Source organism: Citrus sinensis, chromosome 5 (assembly GCF_022201045.2).
Source record: "Citrus sinensis cultivar Valencia sweet orange chromosome 5, DVS_A1.0, whole genome shotgun sequence".
In the NCBI taxonomy this organism is placed as follows: Eukaryota; Viridiplantae; Streptophyta; class Magnoliopsida; order Sapindales; family Rutaceae; genus Citrus; species Citrus sinensis.
In genome coordinates this window covers 29,944,665-29,966,600 of record NC_068560.1, presented here as the reverse complement: position 1 = coordinate 29,966,600, position 21,936 = coordinate 29,944,665, and the positions used below count along the sequence as shown (strand labels likewise).

Below are 21,936 nucleotides of genomic sequence, written 5' to 3'. Positions count from 1 at the left end.
TAGGTAACGAATTTTCTGTGATTGTTGGGTTTATTTCTGCCACTTGGAAATTATAACCTCCGTAGTTTTTACAGCCAGGAAGGGAAATTTTTGTAGATCGACAAATCCTAAACCCGCTGCATGTCAATGTCAGCGAGGTTGTCCAAATTAGTGCGATCGTTTAGAAACTAAAGAATTATATATTAAAATATCTTAAAAATACGGGAGTTGGCTAACTTACTGATCATGTAACTTACAGATCCAGTGGCTGCCAACTCCTATTACTTGTATTTCAATGCTTTTTCTCTCTCCTTAGGACACATGGCTGCCAACCATTGGGTGTGTATGTTACATTATCCGTGACATGGCAAGCTCTTAATATGTATCCATCTGTAAGAAGAAATGAATTATCTATTAATATATCTTTCTAGGCTGAGAATGATGTCCGTTTATTTTTTTTTGTTTTTATTTTCAGTTTACAAATTTTAATTTGAACAATCTTTTTCTTTTTGATATTATTTCAAATTTCACAAATTTTATGTCATTTGCTCGTTAAGTGATTGGTTCTGAGATTTATTTCTCTAATATAATATTCAATTTTGGATAATTATAGTACTTTCTAGTTAAAAGTGCTTGTTCGCTTGTTAGAAAACTGAAATGGCCATCATCTAACCAGAGTTTCTTCTTCCCAAATGCATTGAAAATTTGAACAGATGTTTATACTGTTGCCTACTCAGCTTTACAGAAAAGCTGCATGTTATAACTTCGGAGTTTAACATTAATTTGAAATAAATTTTTCAGTGTAAAATTGTAAGTAGCACTCCTCTTATAACTTTGGAGTTAAACGTTAATATGTTGGTACAAGTGAAGAATTTTTATTTTATTTTTAATTTAAAAACAAAAAACAAAAAAATCATCGTGGGAAACAATTTTTTTTTTTTTTTTGTAATTTTTGAAAGAGAAAACATCACATTCCATTAAAAGACAATAGCAGTAGTTTTCTTTATACCTCAGGGATTATTTTATCTTTTTTTCCCTCTAATGTTGCATGGCTGAGTAATGAATAAGAATTGGCTTGGTTGCAAATGAACTTAATTGTTGTTTAATTCATTCTCCAATTGAGCAATTCTTTTTAACTTTTAATCTAAAATTTGAATTTTTATTCTTGAGGTACTCTATGATTTCTCTATTTTGAAATATAGGAAGAAAGCATTAGCAAAGTTGAAATGAGAAATTCTTCTTTTTCTCTCTCTCTCTTTATAGCATGTCTAAAGGTTCAATTGTACTCTATGGATTCTAATTGTACTCTAGGGATTCTAGAGTGAAATTATTATGTGAAACTCTGTTATTAAGTACAGGCCAAAATCATATTAGTAAATATTGTTACTTGTTTCATATAGTTATATATATATATTTTTTGATAAATTGGGGCTCTAAAAAGAGCTAAAGGACAACTGAGCGGAGATACGAGATCCCGTATGAGTCATGAAGTAAAAATGACCTACCCCCCAAAGGAGGTGTAGGGTACACAATAAAACTAAGAGGGATAGAAAAAGCGAGGTTCGTCATATAATCTGCAGCAAAATTAACTTCTCTATAATTTTTTAACACCATGTTAGTTGGAATATCTATCTAAATATAGTAAGCTCTTATAAGTAATTTTAATTATAATTAGTTGCTGAAAAACCTTTCTAGTTAGTAGACCCAACACTTTTCTTTTTATTTAAATTAATGAACAACCATCCAACTTCTAACTTTTAATCCAACTAATCATATTAACGGTTAATTAGTTACAGAATCTATAACTTAGGTGGCATTTGTTTTTTTGTTTGAAATATGAATAGACCTGAATTAGTCTGAATTCTGAATAGGTATGAATGTCTGAATCTGAATAATATGTTTATTTTTTCATCTGAATCTCGGAAAATAAGTATTAAGTTGTTTGTTTTTTTCAACTTAAAAATCTGAAAATATGTACTTTTACATTTGTATCCTTATTAAATTTGAATGTCAAATAAATAATATATTAAATACCACAATATTTTAACATTTATAAGTAAAACTATATTCAAGTGAATACATAATTATTTTAGAATTTTAATATATAAAATACCATAAATTTTAAATTTTATTGTATATAATATAAGAAAGAAAAAACATGGATATTTTTATACGGGGTAAATATCTATGGGTGAGTTTTGAGATAGACATGAAAAATAAATTATAAAACATGAATATTTTTTACATTAGCAAGTAATTGACTTAATTCATATTTCTCTATTAAGTAAAAAGTAAAAAAAAATAGCTTATTTTATTAAGTCAAAATTATCTAAAAAGTTTCATTAAGTTATAAAAACAAATACCTCTAATTAACTTAATTAATTAAGTTAAGTCACTTTAAGTCATTAAATTAAAAAACAAACCCTGTTGCGGCCTTTTTAAAATGTTCCTTACAAATTACGATCCAGAAACCAAAAAGTAACTTTGATGATTTTTTAATCAACCATATATACTTTTAGACACCAATAATTTGTACCTTGAAATGAATGGGGAATAAGAAGGTCGGGATTAAAGTGATCAGGCAATAAAAAGGTTGGGATTCAATGAGGCCACTGGTCCAAAGAAATCTCAAGTTTTGGATTTAACGTCCTTGCCGATAAAACGAGAAAATCGTAAGGGCACTAGTGTTGTTACCGACATCGTAAGGCCCCCAACGTTGTTACCAGTGAATACATTAAGGTAGTGTTTATTTTCTGGAGTGGGAGTGTGGAGTGTGGATTCCTCCCACTACAGTGTTTACTTACCTTAAAAAATGGGAGAGTGGGAGTGGGAATCCGTGGGTCCCACCCAATTTTGGAGTGGAGAGTGGGATTCCCACTCCCATGGGGAGAGGTGGGAGTGGGAATCCACTCCCCCCTCTTCCCATTTTATCCTTATAAAAATAAATAAATAAATAATATTTAATAAAATAAATAATATCATATTTATTAAAAATAATAATTATATCATATTTATTTTATTAAATTTAATAAAATAAAAATAAATATTATATTTAAATTAATAATATTAAACATTAATTTTAATAAATATTAATTATTTATTTAATAATAATAAATATTTTATTCTAAAAAAATATTAATTTTGTACTATATTATCAATAATAATATTTCATTTGTGTTGCTATTATTAATAATTTTTATTCACATAATTTAAATTAAAATTAATAAAAAATTATGATTTACATAATTAAGAATATTAGTAATTATTATTAATTTATAAATATAATAAAATATTTATTTTATTTTCTAAATATATTTTTTATTAATTTTTTAATTACAAATTATAATTCTGTACATAAGGATAAAATTTTAATTTAAAATAATTTATTCTCAATCCAAGACAAAGTAAACAAATAATTAGGATTCTAATTGACAATCCATACTTTTATTTAGTCTAAGTAAACACATTACTCTCACTCCCACTCCACACTCATAATCCAAGGATTCCCACTCCAATCCAAAAAGTAAACGCAGCATCAATGCTTAAGTCATAATGAAGAGTTGCCGAGATAACAACTTAAAGAGAAAAAAGTTTCTCTTTTTTTATATGCTTCGGTCTCAGGATTTTACATACCGAGCAGGGTGGTCTTTTTATAAAGAGACCTCACTGAATCCATTTTGTATTAGAACATCTTAAGGAGATGGCACGTATGTATGCAGATTATTCATAGTTTAGGTCAGAGAATAATATCATAATTATAATCGAATTGGGTTTTTCCGCCCGAGACATCTTAAGGCGATGAAGAGGACCGGAAAAATAGTATGTGTGTGTGTATAATCATTTTCTAGAAGGGCATTATCATCAATAAAAATATAAAAAGATACCGTCTTCATTCTTTAATGTATTAAAATGAATATTTTTTTTATTTGACTGACATCTTCAAAATGTTTTCACTAAAAAAAACTATATAATATGGAAAAAAAAAATTGCCTTCTAAAATGTCCTCTTAATCGAAAAGAAACTAATATAAATTAAGAAACGATGGAATTGAACAACTTACGTGGGGAATGCAGAATTGCCGATATGTCATTTGACAGTTCGATTGCTAAAACTAAGAAAGTCAACACAATTACACCACAAGAAACAAGAGTATTCAAAGTTGAGAAAGGAGGGTCACCATCGCGGGTCTTGGCCTACACATTGCTAGCAAAGGTTGAGCTCTAGGCATGGTAAGCCCAGTGCCTTCGCTCATGTCCACCAACTCACCACCTGTTCTCACCCACTCAAAGCACTGAATCAATGAACCTAATGCCAACCCAACCAACCTCATCGCCAAGCCTTCTCCAGGACACACTCTCCTCCCTGTCCCAAATGGCAAAAGCATATACTTATCACTTTTCCCTGCCATTTCCCGGAACCTCTCTGGCTTGAATTTTGAGGGCTCTTCCCATATTCTAGGATCATTTTGTATGGCCCACGAGTTCACCAACAACATTGTGCCACGTGGAACTTTGAAACCTCCTATAGTGCACTCCTCGGACGATTCATGAGGAACTAGTAGTGGAGCTGCAGGGTACATCCTGAGTGTCTCTTTGATGACGCCGTGGAGATATGGAAGTGCGGTAAGATCAGATTCCTCAATTAGCCGGCTTTGCCCTACGTTTGTGTCAATTTCTGATTGAGCTTGTACAAGGATCTCTGGATTGTTTAGCAAACTTGACAGTGCCCATTCCATAGTTGCAGCCGAAGTGTCTGACCCTGCTCCTAGCAGGACCTGGAAACAGAATCAGGCAATAATGCTTCAAAAAATTATTCATTGAGAAATTAATTACAAGTTTAATTAATTAAAATTTTCAAGTCAAATCAGCAGATTACTTGCATCATCCCTCTGATTATATGATCTGTATAATATTCAGGCTCAGTCTCTTGCAGTGATAGTAGCACATCAATCATAGTTCTACTCCTCTGTTCAGAAGCAGAATCACACCTCAGTCTTCTACGTTCTTCAATCAAATCCTGCATGAACTTATCTCGTTTCCCATGCAGTATCATTAGCCTCTTTTCAGTCTTGCTCAATCCAACCCACTTCACAAATGGCAAAAGATCTACAACATTAGTAGCACCACTCAACTGGAAAGTCTCAGTAACAATTGCTTTAAATCTTCTGGCATCCTCCGATCCTGACACGTTCTCTCCATAATAACGCTTCCCAGCAATCATCCGCATCACCACATTTAGAGTTAGCTCAAAAAACATAGACTTCATATCAAAAATCCGGTACTCACCGCTCTTTGATCCTCGAAAGAGCCTTTGAGACAGTAGCTTGACCTCGTCAACGCGGATGCCATGAAACATCTGCAGTCGATTAGATGACAAGAGTTCAAGAGAAGCTATGCGGCGCAAGTTGCGCCAATGGTCACCATAAGGGGCCCAAACGAGGGTGGTGTAGTTGTAACCAAGATGTTTTCCTGCAAGCAGGCGAGGGCGGTTGGCGAATATGATGTCATTTTTGGTGAAGCATTCCTCTGCAGCAGAAGGGGAAGATACAAGGACGACAGGGCGAGAACCGAACCTAGTAAATAGAATCGGACCATATTGATTTGATAGTTTAGCCAGGGTTCGATGAAGGGGTTTCTTGAACAAGTAGAGATGGCCTATTATGGGTAGTGAAACCCCAGGACTTGGTGGGAGATTTCTGTTAACTTGGAGGAAATATTTTGTTAGGAAATATGAGGAGAAAAGGATAAGAAAGCAGTAGTAGAATAAGGAATCCATGGATTTTTTTTCTTTTTTTTCACGACGCTAGTTGCGATTTGATGATTCTATCAGCAGTATGAAGTCTGAACAAGGAGGAGAATAAGAATGGTGGTATTAGAATGGGGTGAGAGAGAGAGAGAGAGAGCACATTTTGGTTTACCTGCCATAGCCAATGGAATCTTTTGAGAAAGAATACTCTTTTGATTTTTCCTCTTTTAAGTCCATCAAAATCAAACACTGATATGCTGACAAATCTTAGTACCTACTCCGTGCCTGAGACCGGAGAAAATTGGACTATGCAATAATATTGGCAGCCCCTAGGCACGAGGACACGTCATGTAGGGACCATTAAAATTTGTATTATATGTTGCCCCTTAACTGAGCTTTTGTAACCCGAGTTTGGAGTCTAGGAACGGTGGAACACGAATCTCAACTACATATAAAATAAAATAATAATTAATAAATAATAATTATTTATTATTTATTATTTTATATATGACTGAAATTTATACTTTATCGTAAATGAATTTTAATATAATTATAATTTTATAACCTTTGATAGATAATGAATATTGAATCTGCTGTAATTATTGGGTTTATTTCTCTCTTAAAAATGAGTAATTATAACCTATGTAGTTTTTACAACTAGGGAGGGACTTTTTTGTAAATTGACTTATTCTAAACTAAATTAATACAATTTTCTAGAAACTAAAGAATTATCTATTAAAATATGTTAATACATATCCATCCATAAGAAATGAATTATCTATTAAAATATCTTAATACATATCCATCTGTGAGAAAAAAATGAATTATATATTAAAATATCTTTACAGGCTGACAACGACGTCCGTTTTTTTAATTATTTAATTTTTATTTCATTTTACAAATTTTAATTCGAACAATCTTTTTCTCTTTGATATTATTTCAAATTTCACAAATTTTATATTATTTGCTCGTTAAGTGATTGGTTCCGAAATTTATTTCTCTAATATAGTATTCAATTTTGGATAATTATAGTAATTTCTACTTAAAAGTGCTTGTTCGCTTGTTAGAAAAGTGAAATTATACCAACAAAGTGTTGACTCTATTAGTAATAGAGTCCCATTTAAGTGGCTTGATTGGGTTTACTCCTCAGTTCGAGTCGCAGGAAAATCATATTTATTGAGAGAAACTGTACCTCTCGATTCGAGCAGGAACTTCTAAACTGAATTGTAGTACGGGCTAAAAGTATCTCCTACAATTGTGGCCCTTCCTAAAATACCTCGTGGTAAAAAAAAAAGAAAGTGAAATTATCGTCCTGTCACCAAAGTTTCTTCTTTCCAAAGGCGTTGAAAACTTGAACAAGCTCCTTGTTAGAGTTGGTTAAGTTACGGATCACGTAACTTACAGATCCAGTGGCCGCCAACTCTAAATTTTGGGAATGTAGGTGTACTTTTTTAAAATAATAAAAATTCATATTATAAGTTCGATTACGGTATCCAAATAACATAAATTTTTATTCTCATATTAGCATATATTTAATCTACTAATATTATAGGGATATAACAACTCCACTTATATTTATTGAAAAATATTTATCTCTATTCAATTATATAATTGGGAGAGACAACATTAGTGTCAACGTAAAGACAAGACGCAAACCTATGTCTCTAGAAGAATTTTAGAATACATCATAAATAATACAACTAAATAATACATATATAACATATGTAATTAAATTAAATTTAACTATTACTTACATGATAATTTTTCAAAATAAATACATACATGTTATAATTTACTTCTAGAATTTCTCATACCTCTAAAGTTAGCACGGTGGCAATAATGTAGGTCAAAATGCCAATAAATGTATGTTGTGGACCGTTGTATAAGTAATGAAAACATCTGAAGCTCTTTAGCAATAAACTTCATGCTTCCTCCCTTTAACCAATATTTCTCAATTACCCAAAAACTTTCAACTCTAATCAATCACATCCTTTTCACTTTATATACAATTACTCTTAACCTAAATTCCATATTACTTCCCAAATGAACAAAGAGAAATTACTTACCTTAAGGTAAATACTTGGAGTTAACAGAACAAATCAGGGGATTAGAAGAAGTAAGGTTCGTTTTCATGTTCATGGTTAATATTATTCTCTCCGAGTACAATTTGATAAGAAAGATAAGTCATTAACAGGCAACGTGATTCAGCCATTTTCGGCATAAACAGACTTCTAAGGAATTGTATTTTTGCTCGTGCTAACAAGAAATTCAGCCTTATGTGTTCATGCTTCCATGACCTTGTAGCTTAATCCGAGGAGCAAATATCTTGCAGCACATTAAGAAGCTAAGCCATGGATTCGAAGTGCAAACAATTAAAGCACTCACTTATCCTAACCGAGAAAGCAAGATCTATTACTCCCTATACACATAAAATATCTTTCTCTTATGTAATCACACAAGTTTTCCTACCTCAGTTTACCTCTAAGGGGTAAACAATCTTCTAACCTTATGAATAAGCGTACGACATATTGGACACACCTTGCTATCATCCTTCATAATCCTGCAAATTAAAACAATTCATCAATAAAGTCGCTAACACAGATTTACTATGTCTCATGAGAATAAACATTAAGGTCGATTTTTAACGTATACCTCTGACCACAGTCATAACATGTTGCACAATGGCCACATGGAACGAAGAAGCAGTTTCGTTGATCGTCGTAACAAATTACACATAATTTTGCGTCATAGAGATCATCTGAAGAGGTACTAGAAAATCCTGCATCATCGTCTTCGTCATTATTGGTTGTTCCATAGGTGAATTGAACTGGCTTCTCGTGGACTAGAGGGTCAGTCTCAGTTACTTCTCTAGCTGCTGTGCTATCTGTGTTGTCACTATTACCATCACAGGCTCCAAGGTATTTTGATACCAGAAAGATAATCAAGGTGATAAATCCTAAAGACAGCACGAATTAAAATCCGGTTAATGAGAGTGGGTGTGAAAAGATGTTGTAAAAAGAAGAATCATCAAATGAGTTTTATGAATGATATCGTACCTAAAATTGCAATGTAAATTATCAAACGAGCCGCAAATGATACCTCAACGTGCCAGCCATCTAGATCTCCCTGCAATTGAATAAATTACTATTGATTGAGGCCGATTCAAGTCTCAGCCCTCAGGGAATTGGTTAACTTGTTGAGCACGGTACAAAGGTGGGAAAAGAATGAGGGCCGCTTACATTGCTGGGTGTTGTAAGTATGACATATTGACTATTGGGAAACAAGAGTTTGAGCCGGCAAGATCCGTTTGACGATGAGCACATGTTCTTCGCTTTTGTCAGATCATATATTTTCGATGTGACATTTACATTCATTGTCATTGTTATGCTTCGAGGATTCTTGTTTGTGACACCAAAATAGTACATGTCGTCTTCCTCAACATCGTATTCTGCATTTTTACCTGAAAAATAAAAAATTAAGTATACTGAGATTAAATCAGATATAATCTCTTAAGTATGCAAGGTTTTCAACAGAGCGCCTGTAGCTCAGTGGATAGAGCGTCTGTTTCCTAAGCAGAAGGTCATAGGTTCGACCCCTATCTGGCGCGTCCTATTTTCGATTTTTTATTCATTTGAAAAGAGGAGACAAGAGAAACAAAAATCATACCGTCGATGGGATCGGTCAGAGCTGGGGGATCAGAGGAACTTGTAAATTTTGGCAGTAATGTCTGAAATTCTCGTTCTCCTAGAGCAAGTAGACACATGCGTACATTTTGTCACACAATGAAATCACAAATGATACAAGTTTAGCCCACAAAGAACTTTAATAAACCGTACTAACCTTTAATTATGACCAATTGGGTTTCATTTAATTTGCTGCCCCGAGTTTCCCATCTCATACGGATAGCAGAGCCGTTGTTCAACCACAAAGAAATTCCCTGAAAGATTAATTTAATCATTTTTAACTATAGAAAGCTAAGGTGCTGAAGTAGTGTAGCTGAATTTAATTCAAAGGACGAAATTGAAATGCCACCTTGCGACTATAAGATCCAACCATCAAAAAGTTCGAGACAGTCCAATTAGTTTCATGAGTTAACTGAGGCTTCTCAGAGAACCCATAAAGCAGAAACCCTTTTTCGCTACCAGACCTGACTTCGACTTGGCGAACGAACAAAGAACTTGCCTTCATCAGTCTTGACGACCCTGGTCCAAGCACCATGCGGCAATCTCCATAGTACCCGTATCGCAGACTTACCGAAACTGCAACATGCAAATTTTGGAAAAAAGGAAAAAAAAAAAAAAAAAGTTAGATTGAATGGTGATGACTTCATCAAGAGGAATTGCAACAGAAGATGCAAAATTACATGCCACATATCCATATGGTAAGAGGAGCAAGCAGGCGAGCCCAAGTTTTATGCCACCGCTGAGGATGCCCAGTGGGAGGAGATAAGACGACTGGCCTGAACATGTCTACTAGGTAACTAGGGAGTAGGAGAGCCAGAGAGAGAGGCAGCAACATATTACTAAATTTGCGGTGAAGATTTGAAATTGGAAGAGAGGACTAGTAGGTTTACTAAAGCATGTGTGTGGCCAAACATAGTACTATCAGTAGCTTCAACTCAACCAGTAGCTCTGCTGAGAATGGTGGCGGGGGATTGAATGACAAACTTTCTTTTTTTTTTTTTTTTTTTTTCTGACCGTTAGGTATAATAAGTTTCTTCCTAGGTTTATTTGAATGTAAGGTTTTGAGTGATGCTATTGACACCCACGTTAATATCCTCATGAAACCTTAGTTTTTGTAATTATAATTTCATTGTTGGAGAAATTTCTATAAGGAGGACAAATTTGAATTTAATTATGTCTTTATACTTACAAATCATGAATCCTTTTATAGTTAAATCCTAAAATGATAAAACTAAAATTTTTCTAATAAATTCAAAATAAATTAAAACAATAATGAAATATATTATATAACGATAAGAGTTTTATTACGAAAAAAAGTAAATTTACTGTGTAAATTAATTTCTTCTAGATGATAATAGAATTTAATTAAAGATCTATTATCTTAATTTAGGTTTTGATATTTCTTTTCATGTCTGTCATTATTTTTAAGGAAAAAAAAAGAAATTATGTGTAATTTAATTAGAAGTATTTTTGTCCTTTTCAAAATTTCAAATAAAAGGTAGAGCTACACAAGTAGAAGTGGGAGCTTCATTTAGAGTTGTTGATGGGTGCCGGGAGCTCCACTCTTATTCTTTCATTGTCATGGATTTAAAGCCCATCACGAAGGGCCTTACGGCCCATCATAATTTAAGGCGGTGTTTAAATCCAACCCACTTGTTGTATACTGCTTCTACCCCATTTATTAAATTAGTTAGTTGTGATTCTGGGTGCGTTTGGGATTGAGGTTGGGTAGCTGTAACTTAAAAGATACAGCACTAAAATATTTGGTAAACACTAACTGCTGTAGTTTGGAAGATATATTAATATGATTTTTCACTTGTATAATGAAAAATCTATTATATCTTTAATAATTTTGTTAAAATTATTATTTTAAATTTATATTTATTACATATTATTAACTTTTATTTCATAGTTACAGTTTTTTTTTCCACAACAGCTTAAAAGTTGCAGCACCTCAATCCCAAACGCACCATCTATCGGTGATTACATCTTCTTTCATTTTATAATTCTTTAAATTATTCTAATTATCCAAGTCCTCATAATCCTCAAGATATATGCATGTATCAGTGCATGAAAATAGAAAAGCTTCAATAACTCTTAAGATTTCGAAATTTTGCATCAATTTTTGGCATTAGTACAATTCAAACCTTATTAAATTGTTGGCTAAGCAATAGAGCATGTATTGTTACAAGGTATAGCAATGAGGTTGAGAAATCATGGCATTTTTACGTCACCAAAAATTGCTTCAATGCCTGCAACAACTCATGCTCTATTGCTTCATTATCTTGTTATTTTCAACTCACGGTAGTTGATGCAGCGGAAGTTAAATGTTCAAAATATTCCGTTGATTCTAGAGAATACCGGAATAAAAGAACAACTAAATTCACGTTGATTCAAAAGAATACCGCGAACTTAGGGGTTACGTTGATTCAGAATACCGAGAATTAACTATTCAAATACTCACAAAGAGATTTGAAAATTGAAATATTATTGAACTCAAAATTCTCTACTTGTAAAAGCTACAAAAGACACTTATTTATACTAAATAAGACTTATCCTAATATGATTAGAAAACCTATTTTAATAAGACTTATGCCTAAATTAGGAATATTACCCAAATAAGCAATACCTAAACAATAAGACTCTAAATAGGAAACCAAATTAAACTAGAATACAAATTAATTAAAATATTCCTAAATATTATACATTTAAATATAATTAGGATTTCTTCAATTTCTTGCTCTGCATCATTCCCGCCAGGTTGGAGAAAATTCGTCCTCGAATCTTGTATATTGTAATCTTCAAGAACATCTTCATGTGCATAAGGATTAATTTTTAAAACAGAGCTTTGACATAGACGACGAACTTTAAATTTTCCAACTTTTGTAATAACGTCCATCCAATCACTCCAATGGCGTAAAATAAATTCTTCTATCAACAACTTCTCCAATAATGTCTTCTCATATTGTTCGTGTCGAACTTCAACATAGTTAAGGAAAAACGATTTTTTCTTATAATCCACTAACTGTTGAAAAATATCACAACTCTTTTTGTCTTCTTTCGGCAAATCAAGAGAACAATAAGAGATTGTATCAATAACTATCTCTCTCTCCTCCACAATATCAAAAGATTGATGAACAATTACCTCTTTTCGTCCCACAATATCAAGATACTCATCAAATTTCGGAGATTGATCCAAATCAATGTCTTTGTGTTGAGGATTTGTTGTAGACATGAATGGCCAATTAATATTCTCCTCGGAAGGAATAATATTATCGAAAGGAACAAAGTTACTATTTTCCTCATTATCTTCATAACAACCATCATCGTGAACAACGTCATCAAATCCATATGCATGCTTTATGTGTAAAGATTTTCTATCTCGAATTTTCTCTAAATCTTGAGAAATTGAACGCAAAATCCTCAACATCTTAACTAAAACATCTCTCAAGATGAAATCTTCACGTCGATGTTGTGATATCATGATATAATTTTTTTCTTTTTTTTTCCTATGCTTTTTTGGTGTTGTTTGGGTTTTTTTTTTTTTTTAACTAAATGGAAAAAAACAAAAAGGAGAAAGGAAACGTTTGGTGGTAGATGGGATTAGATGAGTAATACCAGGTTTTGGCTCTGATACCAAGCTGATGCAGCGGAAGTTTAATGTTCAAAATATTCCGTTGATTCTAGAGAATACCGGAATAAAAGAACAACTAAATTCACGTTGATTCAAAAGAATACCGCGAACTTAGGGGTTAAGACTCGTTGATTCAGAATACTGAGAATTAACTATTCAAATACTCACAAAGAGATTTGAAAATTGAAATATTATTGAACTCAAAATTCTCTGCTTGTAAAAGCTACAAAAGACACTTATTTATACTAAATAAGACTTATCGTAATATGATTAGAAAACCTATTTTAATAAGACTTATGCCTAAATTAGGAATATTACCCAAATAAGCAATACCTAAACAATAAGACTCTAAATAAGAAACCAAATTAAACTAGAATACAAATTAATTAAAATATTCCTAAATATTATACATTTAAATATAATTAGGATTTCTTCAATTTCTTGCTCTTCATCAGTAGTTCAGTCATATGCATGCAGATTCCTACTGTCAAGAGCCATCAATGATGAATATGAAAGAAGCGGTTTCATTTTTAGGGACAAGTTTCGGATATCAAACCATCAAGGACAAGAAAGAAGAATTATTATGGGCCGTAAAATTTCAATCTTGGCCCAGCCAGTTGCCATACATTTTTTAATTTTGGAGTTCGATATTGAGTTTTGGTCGTTATTTTAAAAATTATAGTATTAAAATATTTTGTAAACATTAATTATTGTATTTTAGGAGTTAAGTTGATTTAATCAACTACTATTATAATGAAAAACCTGTAACATCTAGGGTTGGCAATAGGACGGGATGGGATGGGATTTACCAATCCCAGTTCCATCCCGTATATGCAAATGAGATCAAAAAACGTCTCAATCCCGTCCCTATATTTTTTTTGGGATAAAAATATGTCTCAATCCCGTCCCAAAAGAGATGGGATCCTGCGGGATTCCATCCCAATTGAAAAATTTTCTATTCTTAATCGATAATGAGACGGGATGGGACGAAATTTGTCAATCCCACTCCCGTCCCGCATATGTAATTGGGATAAAAAAAATGTTCTAATCCCGTCCCTAAATTTTTTTATGGAACAAAAATATGTCTCAATCTCATCCCATTGGGAAAAATTGTCATCCCTAGTAGCATCTTTAATGTTTTTATTACAATTATTATATAAGGTCATACTTACTACACAATAATAATTTTTATTTCACAGTTACAATTCTTTCTCAATAGAAAAAAGGTATAATATCTCAATACCAAATAAAACATTAATCATGAGTTATGATAATTCCATTTCCCTTATTGGTTTATGTGCAATAAAAATAATAATTTACACAATTCCGTAGTAATCCTTGTTATCAAAATAAAACAAGGAAAACAATTGACCGTCTTGTTTGTCTTTTTCTTTTATTATTATTATTATTATTTGAGAAGAATAGCAGCAGTAATGTTTGCACATAATAGGAAAAAAAAAGGGGGGAAAGAGGATAAGAAATGACTGGAAAGGAAAAAGGAAAGTGAGAGGAAATGGAGCGAAATTTCAGGCAATCAGACTACAGAACATTAAAGATAATAATTACGGGGAAAATGAAATTAAGACAGAATTACAAATTAATTAATTAATTAATTTACTAAATGGGATGGTATTATTATAAAACAACAAGGGGTGGTGGAAGGAGAAAGAAAATCCAATTCATTTATGCTTATACAGTCTTCATGAGGTGGCAACCTATTATTGGATCCATTTAGGTGCGTGTAAGTTTGTTACACACTATCCAGAGTTCCTTACTCATTTTAAAACCTCCGTCGCTAAACGTAATACACCAATTGTTTTCACATCTTTCATTCACGTTGATCTTCTTCTTGGCCTTTTAAATATCCGATCGAGTATTTATTACTATTATCATTTTTAGCATAATATATTTGTAACAAAACGGTACCCAGCCGATACAAAAGCTTCTCGTTAGACCCAGCTTTACACGAGCCCAAATAACAATAGCAAGACAAGTGAGTTTCTTTTACTCCGCTTCAGATCACTTCAGTAAATAATGAATTGGAAAATGGAATAAAAGGAAAATGGGATTTCAAGGTTTAGTACATGTTTCTTAGCTCTCTGCTCTGGGAATCTCATGGAAGAAGGATTATGCATATCTTGAATCTCCTGATATATGTGGAACTCTGGTAAAATGCATAATTAGTTGCATAACAGCACAAGCAACAAAACCGATAAGAGAAGAGAGCACAAGATTACGAGCGAAACAAGAACCTCAGTGAAGCTGGTGGAGCCCTTTGTGTTTGCTGTCCTTGGGGGAGTGAGAGCATGCAGAATCGATGGGTTCGAGTTCGAAGGAAACGAGAAGTTAATGACACGTTGCGATTTGTAGCTTTAACTTCAGAGGTCGGTGGGGTAGTCAATCGAGGAAGACATAACTGAAAGTACAAAACCCACGTGCTTTCTGGGACCGACCCACTCCACTCCCAGCCGCATCTCTTGTTAACCTCGAACACAACAAATTGAAAAAGACAACTTATTTGCTTGTTCTTGTTCTCAACTTCTTATCTGTGTCTCTTCACTCCTCTAGGATCCGTGCTATGCATGAATCGCTCCATTATGTATGTATATACAACTGGTTCAAGATTCAACACCTACCCTTTTGTGAGATTTCGAATTTGGCATCGATTTTTGGTATTACCTATTTGAAATCTAATTATCTATGTTCATTTTGAGGATGCAAATGCAAATGTGATAATCCTTTTTTGGGATTAGCTGCGACATACATTCTCTCTGTGCTTAATAAATCGTGATTCTGTTGGTTTCTTGGCTTATTGTATATATACCTTTGATTTTCACAAGCATTTCCTTATTTGAGACTTTTAAATATAATGATTGAGATATTTAAATCTTTCAATAGTTTAGACAGGTTAGACTTTCTCAATTTACCTACTTTGTTTAAGGTAAAAGTAAGGTTATTAATTAATATTTTAACTATACTAAAATGTCTTCTCAATAATTTTGGTACTTCAATCCTATTATATTTTAAAATAGAGATATTTATGTCTTTTCAATAATCTAAAAAGTTATGATCTACACTATTTTAGTAATTTTAACATCTCAATCCTACTCTGTTTAAGATAAAATGACCTTACAGATATTTTGACTATATTAAAATGTATTTTTATTAATTTAGGCATTTGAAACCTGCTCCATGTATTTTAAGTATATCATTACTGATATTTAATTTGACAACATTCAAACTCTTTCCAGTTCAGCTCCACTCATGTTTAAGTAGAATAACTTACTGATATTTTGACTAAAAGATCTTTCTAGAAACAAGCATTTGGTTGCATGCATGATTAGTTACAGAGTTCACATGAAATTAAGAATCGAATGAAAGGAATTAAAAATATACTCGAAATTTTTCACAAATTGGTTGAAGAGTTCAAGATAAGTCATGAAGTATTAGTGCCGCTGTTGATTCAACTTCCCAATTTGAGGATATACGAGATTACGCAAGTCCTAATGTGATGATAATATAGTGTGCCTAATCGACTCTAATAGTATAAAGGAGAAATAAATGCTAATAAAGCAAAGAAAAGAAAAACATTCACGAATCATCTCATCTCTCTCTCTCTATTTATATATTTTGACACTTATGTTTATACATTCAACGCCGCTCCTGGTAACCCAGATTCCGCCATACACCGCTTTCTCTCTCATGTCATCTTCTTTAATTCGCCTGATGGTGACAAGAGTACATCACGTTTTTCTTCCTTCTTTGCTCCCTTATTTTCTCACTAAATATAATCTCTTGTGTGTGTGTGTGTGTGTTTGAGCGCGTATATATGCGGAGAGTTCAAGATTTATTTGTGTACCTTTTCCTCACTAGCTATTGTGTCATCTTGAAAATTGAAATTAATTCAAGCGTATAGACCATAGATTTTGCTAAAACAAGAAAGAGATATGGGAAGAGTGAAGGTGCAGATCAAGAGGATTGAGAACACAACAAATAGGCAGGTCACTTTCTCAAAAAGGAGAAATGGGCTTGTCAAGAAAGCTTATGAACTTTCTGTCCTCTGTGATGTTGATGTGGCTCTCATCATGTTCTCCCCTTCTGGAAGAGTCAGCCTCTTCTCTGGAAACAAAAGGTGAGCTCGACACCCACTTCATCATTTCAGAAATATAATTTTTTTTTAACTAACCTAAAATAGCTTCTTTTTGGTGTATTAATTGTTAAAAAGCATGGAGGAGATTCTGGCAAGGTATGTCAATCTTCCCGAACATGAGCGAGGACGGTAAGTACTTGGGGTATCTCACATATATCTGGTTTCAATTTATTCAGTTAATTTGTTCTGATGCATGTTCTTCTCCTTGATTTGGTGCTATACATGCATCTCTGTCTTGAAGACTGCGTAATCAAGAGGTAAGCCAGGAACCTTGTCAGTGTCTGATCTAATTTAAAGCCTGCCGTATGAATTTGTACGAGATGATGATCCAGTAATTGCACTTTATTTGCAGTTTCTACAAAGGGCTCTCGGCAAGTTAAGAAGTGAGGCCAACCAAACTTATCAAGCAACGAGGTTCGGATTCTGCCCCTCCTCTTGATGCAACTTTTATTTCTGCCTCCACTTTCTAACCTTCCTTTTTCTTTATGCAAAGCAACCCAACTACGAATACTGATTCTCACCTTGAGGTATTTTAAGAATGAAAATCTAGTTCCATCCAGCTATCTGTAATCGTTTATCTGCGGCTGTTTAGTTATTATGATGAAACCCACTTCATCCAAAATTCAGGAAGTTCAACAAGAAATCGTCAAGTGTAAATCCCAAATACAGAACATGGAGAAACGTCTCAGGTATATATATTCCCTAATCTTTGCACAGTTTCAATTTAGAAATCCTAACCTTAATATGCATAAAAATTTCCAGGATATTTGAGGAAGATCCGTCTGAAATGACAACATTGTACGAGATCAAGCACCGGGAGCAAATCCTGGAGGAAACTTTGAAACAAGTTCGCATACGCAAGGTGCGATTAAGATTTAAGATATAAATATATAACTCCTCGTTTGAATTATATTTTGGCTGGAGAACATAAATATATATGTGATTGGAGCTTATGAAATTTGTAGCAGCATCTTTTGGAGGAAAATTGTAATTCGTCTAGCACGCCAGCTACTTCGCAGGTATGTATCTGAAATGATGTATGCTTTCATAATAATGGTAACATAACATGAAGTTAGTTGCTGCCAATGCAACTAGGCACACCTTCCTCCAGCCGAAACGTCAGATCATATGAACGGATTTGTTACAGAAAGTCCAAACAATATCTTGGAATGGCTTCCACATAGAGACTCACAAGTTCATAATCTTAACATTTTGGATTCAAATGGCCTCCTTCCCCTTAGGTGCTTCATTCTTATATATATATATATATTCTTTTCTTCTGGAATTGGTTTAAAAACATACTATTACAATGCTTCACTGCCTTTTTATGCAATTAATTTCAATTCCGCTTTGCAGAGATGAGCCTCAAGAGGCAACAGAAATATTGGTGCCACCTTTAAATATGTTCCGGGGACACAATATGAATATTGATGGTCAAATAAGCCGAAGAGATGGTTTAGAGGACGACAATAATGATATGCAACGTCCTCAATTTGGACAAGTAATTGACGTCAACTTTTCCCCATGGACTGACTTTTATCCCTCAGGTATTAATTATTTCTTATAGTCTCCGTTAATCTGGTTTATCACACACACACACACACACACACAAATATATATATATATATATATACATTTGTACCTAAACAGGAGCAATCACTAATGAATGTAATGGAAATGGCTTCATATAAATTCAGAGACAACTGTTTAATACGCGCACACACATTCAGTGAGAGCTAGATTCTTATGCCTTCATCCAAGTAAATAATGAAAGTGAATTGGGTTGTTGAAGCATTTAGGGAAAGATCGTGGGTATATCTCATAAAAGTATAGATATAGTTTTTGTTGTTCGCATTTGATTGGTGTTTTGACTGAAAGTAATACTCTGAAAAGGTGTGATTGACAGGGTCGTGAAAAGGTGAAATTGATAAGATCGTTGGAGGTTGTTGAGTATTAATGAGATAACAGTAATTATCATGTCGGAAGATTCTTTAATTATTTACTTATCCTAACTTCGACAATTTATAGAATCTTATCCTTATATATAACTTATTAATTGAGATTGCATGTGGCTTATTACCATTCATTTTTCACCACTTTATTACTTTCGCATATTTTACCAATTGTTCCAAGTGAAATATCAAATATAGCAATCAACTTTTAGATTAGTTCTTGGAGTATCCTTCAGCCCTGTGATTCAAACTCACGGTAGTTTAATAATATGCATGCACATCCATACAAAACAAGAGCAATCAATGATGAATATGAAAGAAGTGGCTTATTACATTCACCCACCTGTACCTTACCAAATGTTCTGAGTCGTAGCAACTATACAAAGCTCAGATTGATTCTTGTAATGTCTTTCATTCTGGCTATCCCACTCATGGTAGTTTAACCATATGCATGCACTCCCATGTACAAACAAGTGATAATTATTCATTTTATACTAAGTAATGATTGGAAGTCTAATTATGACTTGGATTTTTTTATGTGAAAAATTAAGATCAATTGTTATGATCGTATGCATTTGCAGGCAATTGCCCCACTCCCGCCGGTCAAACAAGAGGACGGGATCTCCTTGACCTGTATTTGTCTCAATTCACACCATCAACCATCTTGAGTACACCCAATGATCAACATCCAACGTGGCATTTTATTTAGCTCTCTAACTTTTCAGTTAAATAAAATCAAATAAATATTTCTTTATCGCGTTAAAAAATTTACGAACTGCTCGTTTCCTTTTGAGTTTTGAAAATTTAAAGTAGCGAAACATCTTGGTTAATGATTGTTGATTATTATTTAAAGCACTGTTATGCTTGTTATAAGTTAGAATCAACGAGTATGGGTACATTTTTATGTCTTCTACCAAATTATGAATCCGAAATTTGCTGTTTATTGTATAGTATTTTATATTGGTGTTTTGTTGAGGATTGTTGTTATATATGCTGTAAACTTTAAGTTGATGAGATTTTTCAGGCTCACACATTGAAAGTGAAGATACGCAATAAGGTCCATCCCATGGTAAACATCGAGGGCATCGAGGCAATAATCACACAATAGCTGGAAGAGTCAAAAGGGTCCTATGGAAAATGGATTCATATAAAAATCTATAATGGAGTTTAACCACGAAAAATAAAACTTTAGCAAACTCGTGGGAGATGTATACTTTGATAAAAGTATTGTAATGTCATCAATCTTGATGAAGGTATCAGAACATTAGAGAGATTTGGGTAACCTTTAGTCCAAAACCGAAAAAAAAAAAAAGAATCACTCAAATCGTTTTATATCTCTGAAAATTCTTTTGCTATGAAATTCGGTTCAAATTAGTTTTGCAGCGAACTATGTAGAGCTAAAAAAATCAATTAATAACAAACATTAATTAAATAACCCATTACAACAGTTCTTCAATTCACGAGGTAAAAATTAGGGGATAAATCCTTGAAGGAGTTTGGATTTATTTGATTAGTAGATTAGGCAATAAATTTTTTCCTTCATTATCAATTATTTATTTCACATTAATCACTGGGTCGAAAAATAAGTTCAGTGCAAATGCAACAATACCAAAGTATAGTGCATAGCCCATGAAACTTGTCATCAAGAACTTTTTAATAATCATAAGTTGGTTGGAGTCCTACTATTTACCCCGAGTCAAATCCCGAAAGCTAAACCAAAACGATGCCGTTTGATTTTTTTTTTTCTTTTTGCTTCTCCATAAACATTACCGTTTCACCTAGGTAAAAGCAGAAAAATGCAAAAAAACAACTGCTTTTATTTCTTTTTCCCGGTCCCCTCTAGTTTTATCAACTCAGAAAAACGCAGCTGCTTTTCTCTTCCTCTTTGTTTCACCACACCCGAGCGAAATGCAGAATCCTTAAGCTTTTATCGTCCTCGGAGTTGATAGGATTTGGCTCAGACAAGGCAAAAGCAAAAGCTTGAACAAGGATGAGTCTCGACATTGTCCCTGAAAGATGAGTTTCGGCATTAACAGCAGCTATGAAATTTTTCTGACATAAGATTAAGTTTCAGCATTTACGAATTTCAGTTTCGATTATACGTGGCTTTGCACAAGCTAAGGTACTATCTTCTTTTGGAAGCATTTTGTTTTCGAAACTTCAAATTTTATTGAATTTTTCGAGGTCTGAATTTTTATTGGAGAACTTGATCTGTCTCATTTTTGTTGTCATGTTTGTATGAAATTGTGTTTTGAGTTATGTCATTCGTTGGTGAAACGAAGAGGAGAGGAAGACGTGGGTTATGTCGTTCCCTGTGAAACAAAGAGGAGAGGAAGACGTTTGCTTTTGCCTGGGTCAAACAACAACATTTTATGGAGAAGCAAAAAAAAAAAAAAAAATCAAAGTGGTGTCGTTTTGTATAACTTTAGTGGTTTGACCCGGGGCAACTAGCATTTTCCAATTGGTAATATCATAGATTTTGCATTGAGGCAATAATTACACCTAATTATATCAGATTATAGGCTCTTTTAATTTGTGAAAGTAACTTGACCGTATATACAGGTGGACGTGGGAAAGTCCAGCCATGCATGTGAGTCATATCGACTGGCTCCTCATTCACCCTCACCGCCTCTCCCAATCAGTGACCCTAACGTCAACCCAGCAGCCATACGGCATCGTTCAGCAGTTCAGAACCTTTCATGATCTGACCTTAATAAGAGATAAAATGAACTGAACGATGCCTTTTCATTTTAATTCTTTCTGTAACTTTTGCCGTCTCCCATCTCCAAATAA

General features: G+C 33.3%; 3 protein-coding genes and 1 non-coding gene across 9 annotated transcripts; 2 read left to right on the top strand and 2 right to left on the bottom strand.

Moving 5' to 3' along the window:
- Positions 1-3,985: 3,985 nt before the first annotated feature.
- On the bottom strand, positions 3,986-5,926 carry LOC102612547 (cytochrome P450 81Q32-like). Its single transcript, XM_006472193.3, has 2 exons — positions 4,855-5,926; positions 3,986-4,753 (listed from the first exon to the last, which is right to left on the bottom strand). The coding sequence occupies exons 1-2, from the start codon at positions 5,752-5,754 to the stop codon at positions 4,133-4,135; spliced, it is 1,521 nt and encodes a 506-aa protein (XP_006472256.2). The 5' UTR covers positions 5,755-5,926; the 3' UTR covers positions 3,986-4,132.
- Positions 5,927-7,906: 1,980 nt separating this feature from the next.
- On the bottom strand, positions 7,907-10,361 carry LOC102612248 (E3 ubiquitin-protein ligase APD2-like). Of its 2 annotated transcripts, none has more exons than XM_052440500.1 (8): positions 10,092-10,361; positions 9,757-9,983; positions 9,565-9,661; positions 9,391-9,468; positions 8,964-9,184; positions 8,781-8,850; positions 8,377-8,680; positions 7,907-8,284 (listed from the first exon to the last, which is right to left on the bottom strand). In XM_052440500.1, the coding sequence occupies exons 1-8, from the start codon at positions 10,240-10,242 to the stop codon at positions 8,206-8,208; spliced, it is 1,227 nt and encodes a 408-aa protein (XP_052296460.1). In that variant the 5' UTR covers positions 10,243-10,361; the 3' UTR covers positions 7,907-8,205. The 2 variants fall into 2 exon arrangements, with proteins under 2 accessions (XP_052296460.1, XP_052296461.1); XM_052440501.1 differs by having other exon boundaries at positions 10,088-10,358.
- On the top strand, positions 9,259-9,331 carry TRNAR-CCU (transfer RNA arginine (anticodon CCU)). The gene has a single exon. It is a non-coding gene; the product is annotated as a tRNA-Arg (tRNA).
- Positions 10,362-16,720: 6,359 nt separating the features above from the next.
- Positions 16,721-20,416, top strand: LOC102610761 (agamous-like MADS-box protein AGL104). 5 transcript variants are annotated; one of them, XM_025096038.2, is made up of 11 exons: positions 16,721-17,173; positions 17,267-17,320; positions 17,433-17,448; positions 17,544-17,605; positions 17,685-17,718; positions 17,819-17,880; positions 17,954-18,053; positions 18,160-18,210; positions 18,287-18,432; positions 18,548-18,738; positions 20,168-20,416. In XM_025096038.2, the coding sequence occupies exons 1-11, from the start codon at positions 16,989-16,991 to the stop codon at positions 20,197-20,199; spliced, it is 933 nt and encodes a 310-aa protein (XP_024951806.2). In that variant the 5' UTR covers positions 16,721-16,988; the 3' UTR covers positions 20,200-20,416. The 5 variants fall into 5 exon arrangements, with proteins under 5 accessions (XP_024951806.2, XP_024951805.2, XP_024951803.2 ...); XM_025096037.2 differs by having other exon boundaries at positions 18,157-18,210; XM_025096035.2 differs by lacking the exon at positions 20,168-20,416 and adding an exon at positions 19,725-20,093 and having other exon boundaries at positions 16,732-17,173.
- The last annotated feature ends 1,520 nt before the right edge of the window (positions 20,417-21,936 follow it).